Genomic DNA, 23,350 nt, shown 5'->3' with positions numbered 1-23,350 from the left:
GCTCGAGCCACAATTGCTCCCCACTTTCTGTTTTTGATCCTACTTTCTCTATTGCTGGCACAAATGGTGTAGGGGAGTTCAGATTCTCTTCATACATAACTGATGCCATTAATTTATGTTACTCCCCAGATAGTGGGCTTGTAAGGAGAGGACTCAGATGCTAAAAAGCCTGCCACTGGAGATGGGGCAAGATGGCATCTGAGTGAGTGCACCTCATAAACTCTCCTGCAAAGAAGCAGCTGAGTAGGGTTGGAGTCCTGCCAGAGCAGGCTGTTTTGGGGGCTTGCAGAGCAGAAGGTGTCTGGACGTCGTGAGACAGTAACAGAAGAGGTTCTTGTGAGAGGTAGAATTTTGGGTTTCTGACACAGAGGTCAGAAGTTGTGGGCGGGACCCTTCCCCCATAGGGCTGGCGGCTGCTGCGATCCCTGAAACCTGTTGGTTGTGCTGTGGTGTTCCCAAATCCCGTGTTTACTGGATGAGTGGTTTCCAGGTCGTTATCCCCTAAACCCCCATAGCCCATGCTCCACAGACTAAAATACATTGAGTCCGCAATATCCCAGACTTCCCATTCCTGAATCCAGAGTGCCCTGAGGTCCGTCTAAGGTCTATGATTACCCTAGCCCTCTGCTTTTTTTTTTTTTTTTTAGCTTGGAGGAGCATATCCGCTGTTTGGGGAGAGCATGGGAAGAAAGGAGAGATGAATCTGCTGAGAAAGCCCAATTTACCTAAATGCCCTGGGATAGGAAACTTGGTCTGGTGAAGGTGGAGTCAGAAAATCAGTTAGCCTTTCCCTAGCACACCTAAGGGGGAGGGACTGTAGGACATGCTATCCAAGCTCCCAATAGCATACTTGGGGTTTCTGGTGAGGTGTTGGTGCTCTCTTGCTGGAAATAGTCATTGTCTTCTGTGTTGAGTTGGTTCACCAAGGACCCATTTGAATCTCCTACTGGACCCCTCATGCAACTTTCCTGCTGCCCTGGGAGAGAGGGAAGTGAGAAAGGGAGAAAGGGGGAATGTCAGATCCCTAAGCATTTTATTTAACTGCAAAGAGGATTCCCAGCTTGAAACTTTGGTTTTTTATTGTGGTGGTGGTTATTGCTGCATTGTTTCCTGGTTTTTTCTCCTTCTTTATTTCCTCAAGGCCCTTTTTCTTTTCTTAGTTTTTTTCTCTTTTTCTTGCTTGCTTTCCACCTCTTTTTTTGTCCCCCCCTTTTTTTCTCTTTTTCTACCTTTCTGTTCTTTTTTAGTTTTTAGTTTTTTATATAATAGGGTACTGCAGGGAGCACTTCACATTTGCTGTGTTTCCTCATCCTCTATTTCCTCTTTTCTGCGTGCATTGATTTTGACCACCAACATTAGCCCCTTTCTTCTACATCTTTCTATACTCCATCATCTACTGTTTCTCTTACATTCCACCTCCCTTTGTTTGACCCCCAAATTGTCTGACCTTTTATTTCTAATACCTTTATTCTGTTTTCTTTTACTCACTCTTTATTTTATTACCTTTCTTTTCTCTTTTTCTCACTCATGAAAACACTGGCCATTTAATTCATATTATATTCCTCCCCATATTCAGTTGACTGTCTCATTATAGGTACTCTACACAGCTATAACTCTACACAGCTTACATGAGTCTAATATCCATTCTCTAAATCTCACATGGTTCCTCTGTTAACATTTATTATCAATACTACTATTATACATTTCTTTTCTTGCTCATTTGGCTTTCGCTGGCCCTAATATTTTCCTTCGAAGTGAACTTAGCCAAGAACAAGAAAATAGAATAAGAAGAAAAAAGTGACAAAGAGAAGACATAACACATATGCAAAAACAACAACTAATTAAACTCCAAGACTAGACAAAGAAGCTAAGGAATTGGTTAAACCCATCAAGATAAAATGATGACCAGAGAGCAACAAAAAACTACAAACCAAACCAATAATCAGGAAAACATGGCCCAATCCAATAAACAAACTAAAAACCAGGAAGAGGAGCAGAACGTCAAACAAGTAATTAAAGCTCTCAAAACATATATTGGTGACCAATTTAATGAAGTAAAGGAAGAGATTAAGAATATGAAGAAAACACTTAGAGAATACAGAAGAAATTGCAATCATACACAAAAAGATAATGGATATGATGGTGATGAACAGCACAATTCAAGAAATCAAAAATACACTCTCAGCAAATAACAGCAGATTAGAAGAGGCAGAGCAGAGAATTAGTGATGTGGAAGACAGTACATCTGAAATCGAACAGATAGTAGAACTGATCAATAAAAAGATAGAAAAAAATCCAGCTGGGACTTAGGGACCTGGATGACAATGCAAAATGTACAAATATCTGCATTATAGGCATCCCAGAAAGAGAAGAGAAGGGAAAGAGGAGAGAAGGGGTGTTGGAGGAAATAATGACTGAAAACTTCCCAAATCTACTGAGAGAGATGGATGGACATGTCCAGGAAGCACAATGCACCCCAAACAGCATAAATCCCAACAGGCCTACCCCAAGACATATGCTTGTCAAATTATCCAATGCTCAAGACAAAGAGAAAATTCTAAAAGCAGCAAGAGAAAAGAGAGCCATCACATACAAGGGAGGCTCCATAAGATTAAGTGCTGATTTCTCATCTGAAACCATGGAGACAAGAAGGCAGTAGTATGACATAGTCAAGGTACTAAAAGAAAAAAATTTCCAAACAAGAATACTCTATCCAGCAAAGCTAGCATTCAAAAATGATAGAGAGTTCAAAATATTCACAGATAAACAGAAACTAAGAGAGTATGCCAACAAGAACCCTGCTCTTCAGGAAATACTAAAGGGACCTCTGCAGGAAGAAATTAAAAAACAGGAGAGACAGAGTTGGAGGAGAGTGTAAGAGCAACTAAAAAGACAAAAAGAGAAGAAAAAAACAAACAAAATATGACAAACACAAGTCCAAAGAAAATACGACTAACATAAATAATTCCTTTAAAGTAACACTGAACGTCAATGGATTAAACTCACCTGTCAAAAGATTCAGACAGGGAGATTGGATAAGGAAATATGAGCCATCTGTATGCTGTCTACAAGAAACACATCTTAGACCCAGGGATTCAAGGAGGTTGAAAGTTAATGGCTGGAAAACAATCTTACAAGCAAACAACCAAAAAAGGGCAGGAGTAGCTATATTAATATCAGACAAAATAGACTTTAAATGCAAAACAATTGTAAGAGACAAAGATGGACACTACATATTAGTGAAAGGGATAATCTTTCAAGAAGAGTGAACACTCATAAACATTTATGCTCTTAACAAGGACACCTCCAAATATGTGAGGCAAACACTGGAAAAACTAAGTGAAGGAATAGATGCCTCTACAATTATAATGGGGGGCTTTAATACACCACTATCAACTTTGGACAGAACATCTCAAAAGACAATCAATAAAGAAACAAAAACTTTGAACAGTATATTAGAGGAGCTGGACCTAATAGACATATACAGAACATTACACCTGAATACAGCAGGATATACATTTTTCTCAAGTGCACATGGATCATTCTCCAGGATAGACCATATGCTAGGCCACAAAGAGAGTCTCAATGAATTCAGAAAGATTGAAGTCATACAAAATTGTTGGAAACTGAGGCACAGTGGTCTCACAAGGAGAGATGTGCTGTTTCCATGGCTACACTTGTAACCTAAGGAATATGGTAATTAAGAGTTCCTGGCAAATGGGATGAAGCTGTGAAAGGTTGAAAGAAAAGATGAGCAGATAACATTTGTGTAGTAAATAGAACACTTAAACTTTGTACCTTGACATGAGATTTTTTGAATTCCTTAGACTATGAGTAATGTTGATGGTTAAATGCGTGTTGCTGCTTCTACCCACATGGACTGGGGTATATATAGAGCCCCTAGTGAACAAAAAAGTTGTCTGATGAGTCTCTACTTGCAGACCCCCTGATGCCAGCTCTCTCATTCTTTCTTTTTCTTTCTTTCTCTTTCTTTCACTCTCCCTTTTCTCTTTCTTTCATTCCTGATACCATTTGGGTCCAAATCTCCAACACAAAACAATTTATCTGACCACAGTGGAGTGAAGCTGGAAATCTGCAAGGGCCAGAGGCCCAGATTTTGCAACAAGATATGGAAATTAAACAGCACACTCTTGACAGTGGGTCAAGGAGGAAATCTCAAAAGAAATTAATAACTACCTTGAAATTAATGAAAATGATAACACAACATACCAAAACTTATGGGATGTAGCAAAAGCAGTACTGAGAGGGAAATTTATAGCCCTAAATTCATACATCAAAAAAGAAGAGCTAAAATTGAAGAACTAACTGCACACTTGGAGGAATTGGTTAAAAAAACAACAAAATAACCCCAAAGAAAGAAGAAAGAAAGAAATAACAAAGATAAGAGCAGAACTAAATGAAATAGAAAATAAGAAAACACTTGAAAAGATAAACAAAACCAAGAGCTGGTTCTTTGAGAGGATCAATAAAATTGACAAACCCTTAGCTAGACTAACAAAGAAAAAAAGAGAGAAGATACAAATACACAAAATAAGAAATGAGAAAGGAGATATCACCACTAACCCCACAGAAATAAAGACTATTATAAGACGATACTTTGAAAAACTATATTCCAACAAGAAGGACAATTTAGAGGAAATGGACAAATTCCTAGAAACACATAAACATCCTATATTGACAAAAGAAGAAACTGATGATCTCAACAAACCAATCACAAGTACATAGATAGAATCAGTCATTAAAAACCTCCCAACTAAGAAAAACCCAGATGGCTTCACAGGTGAATTCTACAAAACATTCCGGAAAGAACTAATGCCTGTCTTGCTGAAACTCTTCCAAAAAATCAAAACAGAAGGAACATTGCCTAACTCATTCTATGATGCCAACATTACCCTAGTATCAAAACCAAACAAAGACATCACAAGAAAGGAAAATTACTGACCAATTTCTCTAATGGACCTAGACGCAAAAATCCTCAACAAAATACTTGCTAATCATATTCAACAACACATTAAACAAATTATACACCATGACCAAGTGGGATTCATTCTGGGTATGCAAGGATGGTTCAACATAAGAAAATCAATCAATGTAATACACCATATAAACAGATTGAAGGGGGAAAAATCACATGATCATATCTATAGATGCAGAAAAAGCATTTGACAAAATACAGCATCTTCTCTTGATAAAAACATTGCAAAAGATCGGAATACAAGGAAATTTTCTGAATGTGATAAAGGGTATATATTAAAAACCCACAGCCAACATCATTTACAATGGTGAAATCCTAAAATCTTTCCCTCTAAGATCAGGAACAAGACAAAGATGCCCACTATCACCCCTTCTATTTAACATTGTCTTAGAAGTACTTGCTCAAGCACTGAGGCAAGAACCAGACATAAAAAGCATCCAAATTGGAAAGGAAGAAGTCAAAATTTCATTATTTGCAGATGACATGATCCTATAAATAGAAAACCCTGGGAAGTCTACAAGAAAGCTTCTAGAACTCATAAATGAGTTCAGTAAAGTCACAGGTTATAAGACCAATGCACAAAAATCAGTAGCATTTCTGTACACCAATAATGAGAAAGCTCAGGAGGAAATCAAGAAATGAATACCATTTACAATAGTCAATAAAAAAATCAAATACCTAGGAATAAATTTAACTAAAAATGTGAAAAACTTACACAGAGAACTACACAACACTGTTCAAGGAAATCGAAGAAGACCTAAATAAATGGAAGAATATTCCCTGTTCACGGATAGGAAGACTAAATATTATTAAGATGTCTATCCTTCCAAAACTGATCTACAAATTCAATGCAATCCCAATAAAAATCAACACAGCCTTCTTTAAGGAACTGGAAAAACTAGCTATGAAATTTATTTGGAAAGGAAAGAGGCCCCGAATAGCCAAAGACATATTGAAAAAGAAAAACAAAGTTGGAGGAATCACACTACCTGACTTCAAAACATACTACAAAGCTACAGTAGTGAAAACAGCATGGTATTGGCACAAGGCGAGACACACTGACCAATGGAATCGAACTGAGAGTTCTGATATAGATCCTCATATATATAGTCATATAATATTCAATAAAGCCACCAAACCCTCTCAACTGGGAGAGAATGGCCTATTCAACAAATGGTGCCTGGAGAACTGGATAGCCATATGTAGAAGAATGAAAGGATTACCATCTCACACCTTATACAAAGATCAACTCAAGATGGATCAAAGACCTAAATATAAGAGCCAAGACCATAAAGATCTTGGAAAGCAGTGTAGGGAAACATCTACAGGACCTTGTAATAGGAAATGTCTTCATGAATATCACATCATAAGCACGAGCAGCAAAAGAACTAATAGATAAATGGGACTTCCTCAAAATTAAAGCCTTCTGCACCTCAAAGGAGTTTGTCAAGAAAGTAAAAAGGGAACCCACACAATGGGAGAAAATATTTGGCAACCATATATCTGATAAGAGACTTATAACTTGCATATATAAAGAACTCATATATCTTGAAAACAAAAAGATAAACAACCCATTTAAAAAATGGGAAAAAGATTTAAACAGACACTTCTCCAAAGAAGAAATACAAATGGCTAAAAAGCACATGAAAAAATGCTCCAAATCTCTAGCTATCAGGGAAATGCAAATCAAAACTACAATGAGATACCATCTTACTCCCATAAGATTGGCAGCTATGAAAAAAACAGAAGAATACAAATGCTGGAGAGGATGTGAAGAAAGGGGAACACTCATCCACTGCTGGTGGGAATGCAGAAGGATCCAACCATTCTGGAGGACAGTTTGGTGGTTTCTCAAAAAACTAACCATAGATTTGCCATATGACCCAGCAATTTCACTGCTGGGTATATACCCAGCAGAACTGAAAACAAGGACACAAACCGATATATGCACACCAATGTTCATAGCAGCATTGTTCACTATCGCCAAAAGTTGGAATCAACCCAAATGCCCATCAACAGACGAGTGGATCAATAAAATGTGGTATATACACACAATGGAATACTACTCGGCTGTAAGAACAGATATACTACAATCACATGTGATAACATGGATGAACCTTGAGAATCTTATGTTGAGTGAAGGAACCCAGGCGTTGAAGGACAAATACTACATGACCTCAATGATATGAAATAAGCAAACTGCCTCAGAGAGCTAGAGTCTGGAAAAGAGGCTTACAGGAAATCGGGGGGGTGGAGGAAGGATGCGAGTTAACGTCTGCAGGGGTGGAATCTGTGATGAGCTGGCGGTAAGTATGAGCACAAAGAAGGGACAAAATGGGGACAAGGGGTTGCCTTTGGGTGGGGCTTTGTTGCGATGGTTTGCTCGGTCGGTAGAGGTGGGGTCTGGCTGCGGATGAGGGGTCGGTCCAGCTCTGGATGAGGGGTCGGTCCCACTTGGGACGAGGGGTCGGTCCGGCAGCAGACGAGGGGTCGGTCTCACAGGGGTTGCGCGGTTCGGCTGACGGGGTCGCCCAGCGAAGCCGGTGATGAAGGGGTTGCCCGGAGAAGCAGGCGACGAACTGGGGACAAGGGAGGCCAGGCCCTTGTCGGGGGCTCTCAGGACTGGAGGGCGCACGGCAGAAGAACTACCGCGGAGACGAGGTAAACACGCAGGTCCACTTTATTGTGGGAGAGGCAACAGTTTTATAGGGGCTGGGGAAGGCTGATTGGTCGAAGCCACGCCCTGTTCTGATTGGTTGCTGGAGAAAGGTCAGTGGGCGGTACTGGACGGGGGAGGGGTGGTGATTAGGGATTGGCTGTTGCTGTTGCTGGGGGAAGTGGCAGGGTTTAGTGATTGGTGGCTGCTGTTGCTGGGGTAGAGGGCAGACTTGAGTTTCCCGCCCACACCTGGCTGTTGCTGCTGTCAGGGGGAGGGAAAAGGGCAGACTGGATTTTTCCACCCACGCCTGGCTGTTGCTGCTGTCGGGGGGAGGGAAAAGGGCAGACTGGAATTTTCTGCCCTGCGCCTGCGCAGGGAGAAAGAAGGCATCGTGTGGCGCTATCTGGGAGGAGGGGCAGCCACAGAGGCATGGCTGCCGAGAAGGGGAGACCCAAGGGCACTCTGTGCCCATGCTGAGCTTCCTTCAGGGGTGGTGGTGGGCCCAACCAACCACCCTATTACAGGTGCAGCGGTTTGAAATAGGCCTACCGTGGCCGCCACCCCCTGTCAGGTCAGCAAACCATATTTCAGCCCAAGGGGCGACCGCACTTTGTGGGCTTGAGGGGGGCTGGGGATGGGAAGAGGGGTAATATTGTCCAAAAATTGGGGGGAGGGAGGGACAACATACGAATATGGGAGAGTGTCAGGTGTTCGTTGAGAACAAAATGTCGAGAAAATCGTATCAAAATATACGTAGGAGGGTTACCTGTTTAGGATGCTCAGGGGGTATGGTCTGATGCGGGACAGACTTCAGGGGAATAGCTGAAGGCTCATTTTGCCAAGGTGGGTTGTACCATTGGGAAGAGACCCAAGAAGTGAGAGTTGGGGTGGACCCACATCCTGGGGAGGACTAATGCCGTCAAATAGAGAGAACTGTATCTCTCATGAGAAAGGATGGCTCCCAGGGCATGAGGGCAGTTGAGAAAGTCAGGTCCTGAATACTGCTGCAAGTATCTCTGGACATGGCTTCTTGGGAAATGGAGATTGGCTGGCATTGTGGGCCCCAAGGGGAGGGGAAAATGGATGTGGAATGGATGGAACCAAGGTAAAAATAGGGGCAAGAGAGGAGTTCTGTGAGAGTACATGAGGATGAATATAAAACATGTAATATTACACAAAAACATATAGGGGACGACAGACTAATAATGTAAACCATAAGGCAAAACATAGGATAACTAAAAAATTTAGAAAACTGTACAATCTAAAGTATGGGCCACATAGTAAACACAGATGTCACCTTGTTTGAAAGCTATTGTCTCGGAATCTGTACATCAGTTTCAGGAAATATGATAGGAATAAGCTAAAAGATTATTGCCGTGGAAGGGAAAAGGTTTTATGGTGGATCTGGGGAAGTACTGTATACTGTATATATGAATTTTGGTGATCTAAGACTCTTGTGAAGCTGACATTATGTTGGGATTCACTTTACGGGAAGTTTTGGATCACAGAGTGGTTCAACAATGGCAGCGGAGGAATACTGGTGTGGGATGTTATTGACGGGCTATATATGGTTGACAGGGAGTTATACAGGGCATATGTCCAGGGTGCATGGTAATGTTTGGATATACTCATAGTGGAAACAATTAAAAACAATAGCTGGGGGGGTACTGGGTTACTGGCCGGGGGGGCTCTGTTGTGGTCCCTAGGGAGCAGTGGCAGTCCCCCAGGTGCAACAGTAAGAACCAGGAAGGAATAAGGGTCCAACAGTGGGCTCCTGATACTAATGACTATGCTTGTGAGCCTATACGCCTGCAATAAGAACAAGGCCTAGTGCAGCATTGTGCCTGGGAGTTTCTTCCTGACAGGCTTATGTTACTCAAATGTGGCCAGTCTCGAAGCCAAACTCAGCGTGTAGATGCAGTGCATTCCCCCCAGCGTGGGACATGACACCCGGGGATGAGCCTCCCTGGCACTGAGGGATCATTACCACATACCAGCTGAAGAAGCAACTAGAAAATGACCTTGAATTAAAGGTTCAATGTGGATCAGCAGAATATCCCTGTCTACATATAATAACATGACTTCAAAATGCTGTTTGACCTAATATAAGGGGGAAATGGAAAGGAGAAATGAGATTATAAGGCTATGAGTCTCTAAAAAAGAGTCTGGAGGTTGTCAGAAGGAATGCCCTTATGCACAACTGAGCAGAGTCTAAGAGACAGATAAAGTAGATACAACCCCAGGTATTGGTTCTTTTGAGGGATAAAGAGACCCACAGGTTCTATGGTCATGGCAGAAGGGGTTCACTGCCATGGCAGATGGCCCTTCTTTGGAGCTGGTGTTTCTGCATGATGGAATTGGACTCAGAGGGGATCTCTTCTCACAAGACTTACATGCTACTTTATTGGAATTGTAGTTGGTGCTGGGGTTTAAGATATATTTAGGGGATTTGAATCTCTGGACTGATAATAAGACACCCAGGCCCAGAGCCTCAACAGACTTCAGCTCCTACACTTTGATTTATTGGACTTACCCCACTCAGCTAACATGGAGTTGAAGAAGGTCAACCCCACACCATGGAGCCTAGAGTGTCTACAACTGAAAGCAGGAGGAGTGCATCCAGTATCCATGTGGAATCTAAGCCCCCACTTGACATAGATGTGCAATGGACACAACCAATCCAATGTCCACAGAGAAAATGTGGAATGGGTGTGGGAAGGGTAGCCATGGTGGCTGCTGGGTTTGGGGAATGGGAGGAAGAGATGAGATGTGGAGGCGTTTTCGGGACGTGGAGTTGTCCTGGGTGGTGCTTCACGGACAATTATGGGACATTGTAGATCCCCCCAGGGCCCACTGGATGGAACGTGGGAGAGTGTGGGCTATGATGTGGACCATTGACTATGGGGTGCAGGGATGTTCAGAGATGTACTTACCAGGTGCAATGGATGGGTCACTAGGATGGGAGAGAGTGTTGCTGTGGGGGGAGTGGGGGGTAGGGGCGGTGGGGTTGATTGGGACCTCATATTTTTTTAATGTAATTTTTAAAAATAAATAAATAATTTTAATTAAAAAAAAAAAAGAGATAATCTAAGCTGTCTGTAACTTGTGGGTGTGGGACAGTAAGAGGCTGCAGTCCTGCCCTTGGGGAACATGACAACGACTCCAGTCCGGGAGAAACAGTTTAGCAATGCAAACTCTATAAACTTCAAATATTCAGGGAAAATGCAAATCAAATGTGCTAAAAGCTTATCTAGAATGTATGAAGTCCATGCTAAAAGTTTACCTAGGATGTGGAAGATATACATGCTAATTCAAACCTTTTGAGCACTGAAACAAAGAATTATTTAGCCCTTCTTCTGTATAAAAGGAACTCAAAATTCTTGTTCGGGGCTCAGGTTTGCAACAGAAAGCTCCTGAGTCTGGCCAGCCATCAATAAACCATTTTTTCCTTCTCAAAATCATTCCTGAGTCCTGGCCTTTCTATACACAAGTAATTGAACCTCTCACAACTACTACAACAGGTTGAGAATGGAACCTGATGCTTAATGTACATAGAATTTTTAATAAGGTTTATTGTAAAAATGTGGAAATGAATAGAATCAATGTTAACACATTATAATGAGTATAACTAGTACTGCAGATTTATATATATGATTGTGGCTGAAAGTGGTAGTCTATGGACATAAATGTCAATTGAAAGGAAGCTAGAGAATAATCTAGGGAATGTATAACATACTGATTTCAATTGTGGATGAAGATTGCGGTTACTAGTATAAATATAAGAATGTTAAGAATATGGGAAATTACAACTAATGTAATTCATGGATGATAGTTAATAGTAATATTGTAATATTTTTGCAGCAATGGCAAAGAAGATATATCAATTCTAAGGGACAACAATGGGGGGTTTAAGAGGGTATGGGATTTTTCCTTTTGAAGTAATGAAAACATTCTAAAGTTGACTGAGGTGATGACAGCACAACTCTGTGATGAAAATGAGGGCCACTGAGTATACACTTTGAATGGACTGTATGAAGCATGGGGCTATATAATACAATGAATCAAGTGGTAGAAAATGGTGTGTCATTAACAGGAAAAATATGAGAACATTCTCTCACTAACTATAACAAATATGTAATACTAATAATATAGAGTGTTAATAATTGGGTGGATTGGGGGAAAATACATCAAATGTAAGACATGGGCTAAAGTTAGTGTAATATTTTGACAATGTTCTTTCATAGTTTGTAACAAATGTTCCACAACAATTCAAGGTGTTGGTGGTGGGGTGATGTATGGGAGCACTGTATGATGATGTCCATGTTTGTTTTATAAATTCGCAACTTTTACTATATACTTATGTTTAAGGTTCATAGATGAATAATGTACTTCAGTAACATTTCTAAGAAAAGAGGAATTACACCCCAAGAGCTATTCTTAATGGCCTTGTCTGCTCCTACACCTGATTTAGATGATGAGATTTTGGAATTTGAACTGACTGTAATAGGATGAGACTTTGGGGGACTTTGCTATGCATGTGGGAGAGATGAAAATCAGTGGAATGGAGGGTGGACCGTAGGCAGTGTGCATTGTGTGTGTGCACATGCATGTGCACACTTAGGAGGTCTAAGATGACTTCCAATTAGCTCCACTTTCTGGTGTTCATGTCCTAGTATAGTCTCTTCCTTTTGAATGTAGGGAGGACCCATGACTTGCTTTTAACCAATAGAACGTGGCAAATGTGATGAGATGTTACTGCCATTATGAACTATGATACAGTGGCAATGTGGCTAGTAGCTGAGGGCAGCCTCTAGCTTATAGATAGCAAGAAGCTTCATATCCAGTCCTATTACTGCAAGGACATGAGCTCTGCCAACAACCTGAGTGAAGTTGGAAGTCGATCTTTTCCCAGGTGAGCCACCAGGATCAGAACCCAGCCCTGACCAAAACCTTAATTTCAGCCATGCAGAGGCCTAGATAAGTCATACCCAGACTCCTGACTCATAGAAACTTGGAAATAATCAATGTGGATTGTTTTAAGCTGCTAAGTTTGTGGTAATTTGCTCTAGAAAACTAATACAGGAACTTGAAAGGGAGAAGATTCTCTTTTATGAGGTATCAGCAGAATGTGGAGATGCAAAGCACAGGCTCTGGATCAGCCTGATTGCTCTGAGGCTGGCTACCTGGGTCATTCTGGATGTCACTTTACTTCTCTGACCTCAGTTTCTCCATCCGCAATAAAGAATAATGACAACCTATTTCTAAAGTTTGTTGTGCTGATTAAAGAAAATAATTCACTTAAAGGGCTTGACATACTGCCTGGCAGAATGTGAACAGTAGAAAAACCTCAGCTTTTGTGGTGGTGGTTATTGTTAACCCTCGTGGGTGGAAGAGTATTGGTGAGAAAATGGTAGAATCCTAGACTTTGGCCCTCAGAGCTTAGAGTGACAGGCTTGCGATGGAATCATCACATTTAAAGCATAGAGACACACCGTGGAGGCTGTCTTGGGCCTGGCTTCCTTGTAGCAGAGCCTGAGAAGGGAATTTGAGTAGCTGAGACTTATGCAGGGAAGGTTCTTGGGAAAGGGGGTATGAGGCCAGCAGGAGGAGCAGGAGAGGGAGCTCCCGGGGAGGGTACTGGGCTGGAGACTAGCGTCTGCCTGAACTTACAGGGTCTTGAACAGCGCCACAGAGCTAACTCCATTAAGATCTTATGTCCCAGCTCCGTCAGTCTTTGGCTCCAGCATCAGCCAAAGGCACTTGTCCGGAGAAGGCAGCAGTTGTGAGCTGTCTGTGGCCAACACCGCCAGTAGCTGGGGGTGGATGAACCATCCTGTAGAGGGAATCTGGGTGGATACCAACCACGTCCATTAGTCCCATCCAATAGAGGAAACCCAGACCCAAAGCGAAGTCACATTTCCCGACAGCCAGGTCAGAGGCAGCGTCGCCCCTACACACACCATCCCAAGAAACAAGGTTTCCAAGATTTTCAATTTCTCCACCTGAAAAAAATCAGGTGATATGCGTGAACGCTCCCGGCATAGGGCATGGCATATAGGGGTTATTCAATAATAATATTATGCGAAACATAAATAGCAAAAAAACTAACGCAAGTGGGCCGGGACTTGCAGATGGGCGGGGTCTGGGGCCGGATGCTCCGGAAGGCAGCCTCCGATCTCCCGGAAGTCCAGTGTCCGTCCCTGGCGTATTTCCGGCGCGCTGGTGGATGTGACGACACCTAGGCTACGGGCTACAACCCGACCTGTTCGCGCATGCTCAAAGCTGCTCCCTGGAGCCGGAAGCCCCTGCCACTGAGCGAGACTTTGACTGGGGTCCGGGGAGCAGGGTCCGGCCCGGCTGGCGGGAGAGATGCGTCTGGGTTCCGGGACCTTCGCAGCCTGCTGCGTAGCGATCGAGGTGCTCGGGGTCGCTGTCTTCCTTCGGGGCTTCTTCCCGGTTCCCATTCGTTCCTCTTCCGGGACGGAGCACCGAGCGGAACCGCCGGCACCGGAACCCTCGGCTGGTACGGACCCATGCCTGGACCTCCTCAATCCCGTGAGCCCCCTTTCCGGGCCCTGCTGTCTTCAGAAGACCCTCCGCCGCCCACCCTAATTCTCGGCCTCCCAGTCACACACATGGGTCACTTCTCCAAGGTTCCTTTCCCCATAGGGCTTCTTTTGCATTCTGGTCCCCCACCTGCAGAACCCCCTTCTTACCGTTTCAGCTTCTTTTTTTGTGCCCTTCCCAAGTTTCTCCCACTTCCAACTTTGCTACCCTCCTCCTTGGTCACCACAAAGTAAGCTCTTCACACCAGGGCTCCCGCCTTTCCCCAGCTCTACTCATCCAATGAACCCCTTTCATGAGCAGGCCTTGGGGTCACTCCCTTCTCCAGACACCCTTTTTGCCCAAAAGGACACATCAGATAAAGAGTCTTGCCAATTCCCTTGCCTTGTCTTCCAGGACTCTCTTCTTTCAGTGGTTAAGGCCTCCCTGCCTCAGGTTTTTTCCTAGCCCTCACCTGCCCAATAGTACATCTCAGGTAAATGTTCTCACTTTCTAAACTAGATCGGCTCAATGCCAATCACTGTACATGTAAAACAGGGTTTGTAAACATGAGCCTATCCCCTACCTGCGGCACTATTTTAAGTCAGCTCCCTAAATGTTCAATTCCAGCACCCAGTGGGGGGACTCCCCGCATATGTAACACCTTTTAATTTCATCTCCATCCCTACATCTATCCCAGCATTGCATTTAAGTACTACTCCTAACCCGAGCTTGATTCTGTTTTACCCTAGTCTTCATCACTGCTAAGGGCAGGGCAGTTCACTACTACTGGGGCTTCCTTAGCATTTACCACCCCACCCACCAACCTGGGAACACCTAGCAAGAACAGACCTTTTCCTCTTGGGTCGGATATGTAGTAATGACAGGATGTATGCTGGAAAAGTAGGCACAAACTAAATTATGAATGTCCTTGCTTGCTAAAAAAGTTTTTTTGTTAATTCATTTTTTCCTTTATTTCCCCCTTCTTTCAAAAACATTTTAGGAGGCAGTTCCAACTGGACTAAGCTCCCACCACCTCTCTTCGGTAAAGTTGTTATTGTGCTAATAGATGCCTTGAGGGATGATTTTGTGTTTGGGTCAAAGGGTGTGAAATTCATGCCCTACTTGACTTATCTCGTGGAAAAAGGAGCTTCTCACAGTTTTGTAGCTGAAGCAAAGCCACCAACAGTTACAATGCCTCGAATCAAGGTAAACAACTTGACTGGCACTTTGGAAGTTTTATAGGGGGCTCTCTGTAGACTTGCTTGAAATGTAATTTTAACTGGGTATTAGTTTGGTGAAGTCAACATTGCTGGTGCAGTAGACTGCCGCAGTCACCATGCAAAGAGGTGGAGCTGAGACTCATGATTTGTGCCGCTCAAAGTAGCATAAGCTCAGGCTTCATGGAAAGCATGAAGGAGACAATATTCAGAGTTGGATCATCCAGGCCAGCCTAACCAAAGAGGTTCCATTCCCCTTTGGAAATCTCCTTTCTTTTTTAACTGTCGGTAGGTCAGTTGGGATCCTATAAGTTTTAGAGGTAGAAGGAATCTTTAAGGTTATATAGTACAATTCCTGACTTTATAGATGAAGAAACAAACTCAGAGAAATTAAATGACTTATCCAAAATTGTATACATAATGATCAAACCAGTATTGTCTGGCCCTGACAATTATTGCTCCTTCTGCTACATAAACCTTCATGTGTTCAGTCTAGTGAGAATGGCTTTAAAATACATAGTACTTTACCAAGAACTGCAGGTAAAGAAAAAAGTAGCGCTTTATTGATTGGTTCAAGAAGTTTATTAAGCATCTATAATGTGCTGATATGGTAACGAATATACAGTTTGGAGAAAATGGTATCTCTGCCTTTATGGAGCTTTTGATCTCTAGCAGAGACATAGCCATTAAATAAGCATACAAATAAATGTGCAGTTATAAGGTGTGGTTGTGCAATGCTGGAAAAAACAGGCTGTGATGGGTGGGAAGGCTCAGTTTAGATAGGGGCTCAGAAAAACCTACCTGAGGCAGTTAATTTAAGCTGAGTCTGGAAGGGTAAGTAAAGGAGTAGGGGTGAAGAGGGCAGGGAAGTTCAAACTTTTATTTGTGGTTTTATCACAGGCTAGTATGATATAAAAGTCTCTGGCTAAGTCATACCTAAGACTAATCAAGTGACACCTTACTATTTGGTGAGAAAGAGCTACTGCTTGCTTTATTAAGGCTTGGAGGAAGCATTTAGTAGGTCCTCGTAAATGTTTGTTGAGTGACTAAAGCAGCCTTGGATGGAAGGGGTCAATGCCACATTATTTTTCTTGAGTTCCCTGCTCTGCCACATTTGGTTATGGTGTGCTTTATTCAGCATGTTTTTTGAGTATCTACTATGTACCACACAGTTCTAAACAAGAGGGATGCAGTGAAGAACAAAGTAGCAGTGTTCCTGTCTCATGGAGTTTACATTCTAATGGGCAAGACAGAAAACATGTCAACGTATAAATCAATCATCAAGATAGTTTCAGAGAGTGATGAATGCTATGAGAAAAATAAGGAGCCTGTGATAGAGTTGGGGAAGGGGGTAGGAAAGCTTTGATCAAGATGATCAGGACAGTGGCTCTGAGAAGTTGTCCTTGCTGGGGCTGGTTCTGTGAAAAGCTGGAAGAAAAGCATCCAGGCTCCTGAGCAGGAAGCCTCGATTGAGGAAGGGAGCCCCTTTCTCTTGTGTTCTGTAAGAAAAATGTTAATTATTAGGAATCTAGTTGGATTTTGTAAACAAGTGTACAGATGTGTGTACAGGGTTCCAGTTTGTATTCGCACCCACATATTGGTTGATGGAGTTCTTAAGGTACCCAGTCTCCAGCCCCTGCCCACCCATTTCATTCTAGCTCTCTCCAGGGAACCTCTTGCAAAGCCTGTGTTTTGTTTTGGTTTTAGCCCTTTGCAGACTCCTGCTCCTCATTCTGATCAGGGAGGAGCTAGGATAAGAGAGACTGTGACTGGAATTAGGAGCACATGGCTCAGGAATTTGGTGGGAAGGTGTCCACTGCCCTGCCCATAGTTAGAGAAAGAGCTTAATCATTGTAAAACATAAGCCTTAAACTCTTTTTTTTTTTAAAGATTTATTTATTTATTTATTTCTCTCCCCTTCCCCCCCCCCCCCAGCCCCTGTTGTCTGTTTTCTCTGTCTTCTTTATCAGCTTCTGTTGTTGTCAGTGCCACGGAAATCTGTTTCTTTTTGCTGTGGCATCTTGTTTCAGCTCTCCGTGTGGGCGGCACCATTCTTAGGCAGGCTGCACTTTCTTTCGCACTGGGTAGCTCTCCTTACAGGGCACACTCCTTGCATGTGGGGCTCCCCTACGCGGGGACACCCCTGGCGCGCATCAGCACTGCGCATGGGCCAGCTCTACATGGGTCAAGGAGGCCCAGGGTTTGAACCGCGGACCTCCCATGTGGTAGACGAATGCCCTAACCACTGGGCCAAGTCCACTTCCCACCCTTAAACTCTTAATACTAGTTCCTAGGAGTGTTTTCAAAGGTTAATATCCTGCAGCTTTTTTTTCAAATTATGTAATTTTTTAATGCCTTCTCTTTTGTCACAGAATTTATAGACATAACATTAGCTGACCTTTGTTTATTGCTGTCTGTGAATGATTTTAGTGCCTTTGCTGTCTTCAGAGAATTTGTAGTCACAGGTATGCTCAAGTGTACTCCCACAGCAGCCCATAGGCCAGCCCTGCTGGCTTCCACTTTTTAGAGGAGGAATCGGAGACCTGAAGGGCTAACATCACAGTCGGCATCAGGGGTTCCAAAGCCTCTGTTGTATAACCCACACTGGGTGTATAGCTACACTGCAAACTAGGACAACAGGTCCAGCTCCTTAAGCAGTGCCTGCAGAACCCTCCTCACTTCTGGGAAGGCTACACTTTGCAAGGCTGCAGCAGCTATGGGAAAACATCCAAGAGGTATCCAACTCGAGTTGTCCATAGGTTTCCTTGGACTCCCAGATGCAGTCAGATAGCTGCCTGTATGCATCCTGGGATGAGGGAATCCCAAGTGGTCCCTGCCCTTTTTAAAAATATCAGGGGTAACCCAAACTAGTGTGTGAAGAGACATGCCTTATAAAATGCATGAAGGGAAGAATATGCAGATTTGATTACATGAAAACAGAAAAGCATATGGCAGAAGCAGTCAACTGATAAGCGATAGAGTGGGAAAATATATATATAGTGGACATAACAAAGATGATATTAAGGTCTATAATGTGTAAAGAGGGTCAAATCAAAGACAGACACTCCAATGTGAACTGGACAAAAGATATAAATATATCCACAAAGAAAGAAATAGGAATTGCCCAGTAATCACATAAGAAGTCGCAACAACCTGAAAGGTAGGTTTTTTTTCTTTCACGTTTTAAAAAGTAAAGATTGGTTATGTCTCCTTTTTCAAGAAGAGGTGACACTCTGTGTACTCTTGTGTCAGTGTATCTATCAAATTTCAACATGTTCAAACTCTTTGATCCAGCAATTTTACGTCAGAAAGGTGTCTACAAGGGCATTCGTTTTAGCGTTGCTTATGAGAGCACAAAATTGGGACCATCTTAAACAGAAGGCACATCACATCAGCTTCCTAGGAGCAAACCTACAGCCAGCCTTCATTGTACGTATCCTTGAATCCTGTTTCCAGCCTTTCTACCTGATAATCCTTCAAGAGGCTCATGCTGCCGTGAGCATGCTCTCCTCTATCTTCAGCCTCTGTCTTCTTGGATGCTACTCACCAAGCCCAGTCCTCTCCCAACTTAAATAATAGTCCTTCCTTGGCTATACCTCTGTTTCCAACCACTGCCCCATCTCTTCCCCTTCCTAGACTTTTTTCTCAAAAGAGCTCTGTATAGCTCATCTCCGTTTCCTTTCTCCCCCCTCAATCTTTTCTCATCTGGTCTTTCCCTGCGTCCCAATCACCAAAGCAGCACTCATTGAGGTTGTTTATGACCCTACTTTTGCTTAACTCAGTATTTTCAGTTCTTGTCTTTTCTCATTGTTCTTCTATGATATTTACACTGTTGATCACTTTCTCCTTGAAGCACACTCTTTTCTTGGCCTCTGTGAAACCACACTTTGCTAGTTTTCCTCTTAACTTTGCCTGTCCCTTCTAAGTCTGCTTTGCCAGCAAGTCCTCTGCTTCATGGCCTTTAAGTGAAGGAGCTTGTTCTATACTCTCTAGGCAAGTATGCTAACACCCATAGCTACAGTTGCTATCTATGTTTAAAAACTCCCAAATTTCTATCTCTGGTTCAGTTTTTGAGTTCAAAATCTGCCCATTCAACTACTTGACACCTCTATGAGGATGTTTCAGTGGCCCTCAACCCAAAATGTCAGCACTGAACTTGTGCTGCTTTCCCTACCATCTTCAGAAAACAACACAAGGTTCTCTTGTTTCTGAGTGGCACCCTTGCTGTTATAAACAACACACCATCAGTCCTAGTGGACTTAAAGTCTATTTTGTCTGGCAGTAACAGTGCCAGTCCAGCTCTCTTTTGGCCACAGTTTGCATGAAATATCTTTCCATCCTTTGACCTTCAAACTTTTTTGTGTATTTTTACCTACACTGAGACTCTTATAGGCAGCATATAGATGGTTTTTCATAGGTCTGCCAATGCCTGCCTTTTAGTAGTGAATTTAATCCATTGACATTAAAGGTAATAAATGAGAAGGAATCATTTACTTCTGCCATTTAACCCTTTGTTTTCTCTATTCTATGTGCTTTCTGTTCCTCATTTACTCCATTACTGCCTTTTATTTTCTGTATTTCCTTGCTTTTCTGTAGTGTACCATTTTGATTCCCCTTTTCTTTTGTTTCCACTGTCTTTTAGTTATTTTCTTAGTGGTTACTTTTGTATTTACAATGAACATCTTAAATTAATAACAACCTAGTCAAGGTTTTCAAGGGAAAGAGAACCAACAGGTAATATCTGTAAATATTGTGAGTTTATAAAATTCATATGAAACTCATATGACTGTGGGGATGCACAAATCCAAATTTCACAGGGCAGGCTGTAAACCAGGGGCTCTGATGAATGTCCTTGATGAGTTCCCTGGAGACATTGCCTGTCCAAAGTAGAGCTGGGAATTCTTTCTGAATGCTGAAGTCACTTCCCCTTTTAAGGCCTTCAACTGATTGAATAAGATACCACTCACTGCTTATGGCACTCTCTTTCATTGATTGTAGATGTAATCAGCCATCTATGCAGTCAACTCAAAGATGATTAAAGTCCATGAAATGTCCTTCTATTAGAGTTTGCCCAGTGCTTAATCAAACAACTGGACACTATTACCTGGCCAAGTTGGTACATGAGCTTAACTATCACACTCCACCCCTTGTCAACTTTGCAGTTGTACACATCACATTAAAACATATGTAGTGTTTAAATAAAAACACTAACAGACATATAATGTATATATTGCCACCTAACAATATTCAGCTGGTCTGCGTACAACTGGAAACACTAATTTACTCCAGAATAGGGTGCAAGTCCTAGGATAATATTCCCTCTTAAAGCTTGACATCCCTAAATACTATGACATGGAACTAATAAGAGGAAAAGTTAGGGAAGAAAACAAAGATATTCATTATATGTATATATAGTCATACTTATAGCAAAACAAGGAAGACATCTTAATGACCGTTATAGTCCTTGTTTCTGTAACTAGTCACATGGTCAAAGTTTCTTCCACTGCCCTTCCAGTAAGCACTCAGCTGACCATGGTTCTTTGCCTGATGGGTTAATGCAAATTTTAATTGTGGAAGATTCTGGGCCATTGTTAGTCCTACTTGGATTGGGCTTTTGCAGTTTTCCATTGACTTTCATCACAGGGCATGATAGTACTAAGAGATACCCTAGGGGATCTCCTGAATTCCAGGCAAACTCTTCTTTATTCCATTATGTAGGTGTAGTCCGATTTCCCCTTGATAGTCAGGATCAATCATCCCAGTCAGTATAGTAATTCTCTCCTTTACCTGTTGAATCAGGCACAGGGAACCCAAAGTGGCCAGGTGGTAGTCTTAACTTAAAGTTCAATGGAATCATTGTGTTTCCTGGTAAAAGCACTCTTCCTCTTGAAACTAAAACCTGTAGACAGCAGAGCTCAAAATTGCAGGGACAGGAAGCAAAAATTTTCCTACTGGATCACTAGCAGTAATAGTGAGAAGTGCCAGTCCCTTGATTCCTGGACCTGCGAATCCTGGCTATGGGAGAAACAGTATCATACAGTGGATGCTAATTTAAAACACACACAGCCTTTTGGAAAACTTTGCTCCAGCCCTGCAAGGCATTGCCACCTAGTTGCTGCTGTAATTGAAACTTCAAAAGGCCATTCCACCATTCTGTGAATCCATCTGGTTCAGGATGATGGGGAATATGGTAAGACCAATGAATTCCATGGGTATGTGCCAATTCCCGCACATCATTTGTTGTGAAATGGGTTCCTTGATCAGAAGCAATGCTGTGTGGAATGCCATGATGGTAAAGAAGACATTTGGTAACTCCACAGATGGTCCTTGTGGAAGAAGCAATGCATGCAGGGAAGGCAAACCCATATCTGGAGTATGTATCTTTTCCAGTTATAACAAATTGCTTCCCCTTTTGTGATGGAAGTTAGTCTAATGTAGTCAACCTGCCACCAAGTAACAGGCTGATCACCTCAAAGAATGGTGCCATATCGGGCTGAGTGTGGGTCTCTGCTACTGGCAGATTGGGCACTCAGCCGAGGCTTTAGCCAGATTGGCCTTGGTGAGGGAAAGTCCACATTGCTGATCCCATGCATAACCTCCATCCCCACCACCATGGCCTCTTTGTTCTTGAGCCCATTGGGCAATGATTGGAATGGCTGGGAAAGAGGCTGAGAGCTAGCCACAGAATAGGTCATGTTATCCACTTGATTATTAAAATCTTACTCTGCTGGTCACTCTCTGGTGAACATTCATCTGAGACATGAATATTTTCATGTTTTTGCCCACTTAGAAAGGTCTATCCACATACCTCTTCCCCACACCTCTTTGTTGCCAGTGTTCTAATCATGTTCCTTCCAAGTCCCTGACCATCCAGCCAAACCATTGGCAACAGCCCATGTATCAGTGTGCAAATGTACCTCCAGCCATTTTTCCTTACAAGCAATTGAACAGGCATGTGCACTGCTCAAAGTTCTGCCCACTGGGAGGATTTGCCTCACCATTGTCCTTCAGGGACATTCCTAGAAAGGGGCTGCAGTGCTGCAGGTATACACTTGAGTGGGAGGTACCTGCATATTATGCAGAAGCATCTGTAAACCAGGCCCAGGTTTTCTCTTCCTTGGTCTCAACTGATTTTAAGAACTCCCCAGGAGACCAAAGCTGTGGGCATGGAAAGAGAAGGTAGCATGGCAGGAGTGGTGACCATGAGCATTTGGACCATGTCCTTATGTAACTTGTGCCTTCAAGACCCACTCAAGCCCTATCTTGTATGTATCACTTCCACTTTATGATGGAGTGCTGCTGTGCATACCCAACTTTATGGTAAGACAATAACTAGCTCATGGTAGGCAACTCCGGTCTCATGGTAACTTGGGGGCCAATGGGTAAACATTCACTCTCTACTAAGGCCCAGTAGCAGGCCAAAAGCTGTTTCTTAAAAGGAGAGTGGTTATCTGCAGAGGATGGCAGGGCTTTGCTCCAAAATCGTAAGGGTCTGAGTTATAATTCTCCTGTAGGGACCTGCCAAAGGCTCCAAACAGCATCATTTGCCACAGACACTTTTAGGACCATTGGATCTGCTACATCATAAGGCCCTAGTGACAGTGCAGCTTGCACAGCAGCCTGAACGTGTTACAGAGCCTCCTCTTATTCCAGTCCCCACTCAAAATTAGCAGCTTTTCTGGTCACGCAGTAAATGAGCTAGAGCAGCACACCCAAATGAGGAATGTGTTGTCTTCAAAATCCAAAGAGACTAAGCATTGTATTTCTTTTTTTATTTTTATTTTTTGGTTGTAGGAGGAGCCAAATCCAATAGCTTATCCTTCACTTTAGAAAGGATATCTCAACATGCCCCACACTACTGGATACCTAGAAATTTTGCTGAGAGGCCCCTGTATTTTTGTTGGATTTATCTCCCATCCTCTCTAATGCAAT

The 23,350-nt window shown here is 42.7% G+C and overlaps 1 protein-coding gene across 13 annotated transcripts in view; it reads left to right on the top strand.

Moving 5' to 3' along the window:
* Window positions 1-13,851: 13,851 nt before the first annotated feature.
* Window positions 13,852-23,350, top strand: part of PIGG (phosphatidylinositol glycan anchor biosynthesis class G (EMM blood group)) — a 78,253-nt gene continuing 68,754 nt past the window's right edge. For 4 of the 13 annotated variants that reach the window (XR_009186841.1, XR_009186843.2, XM_071217787.1 and 1 more), the window contains exons 1-2: window positions 13,907-14,210; window positions 15,202-15,407. Coding sequence is in view for 7 of the 13 variants with exons in the window: in XM_071217787.1 (XP_071073888.1) it covers window positions 13,928-14,210; window positions 15,202-15,407 (489 nt within the window). In the remaining 6 variants the exon portion in view is untranslated. Of the gene's footprint in view, window positions 14,211-14,260; window positions 14,695-15,201; window positions 15,408-23,350 lie in introns of those variants that run through there. The other 9 variants (XM_058302003.2, XR_011649760.1, XM_058301999.2 and 6 more) reach the window with 9 other exon arrangements.

The sequence above is a fragment of the Dasypus novemcinctus genome, chromosome 1, assembly GCF_030445035.2.
Source record: "Dasypus novemcinctus isolate mDasNov1 chromosome 1, mDasNov1.1.hap2, whole genome shotgun sequence".
Taxonomy (NCBI): Eukaryota; Metazoa; Chordata; class Mammalia; order Cingulata; family Dasypodidae; genus Dasypus; species Dasypus novemcinctus.
Note: the sequence above shows the minus strand (reverse complement) of the source record. Positions and strands in the feature narration are given on the sequence as shown.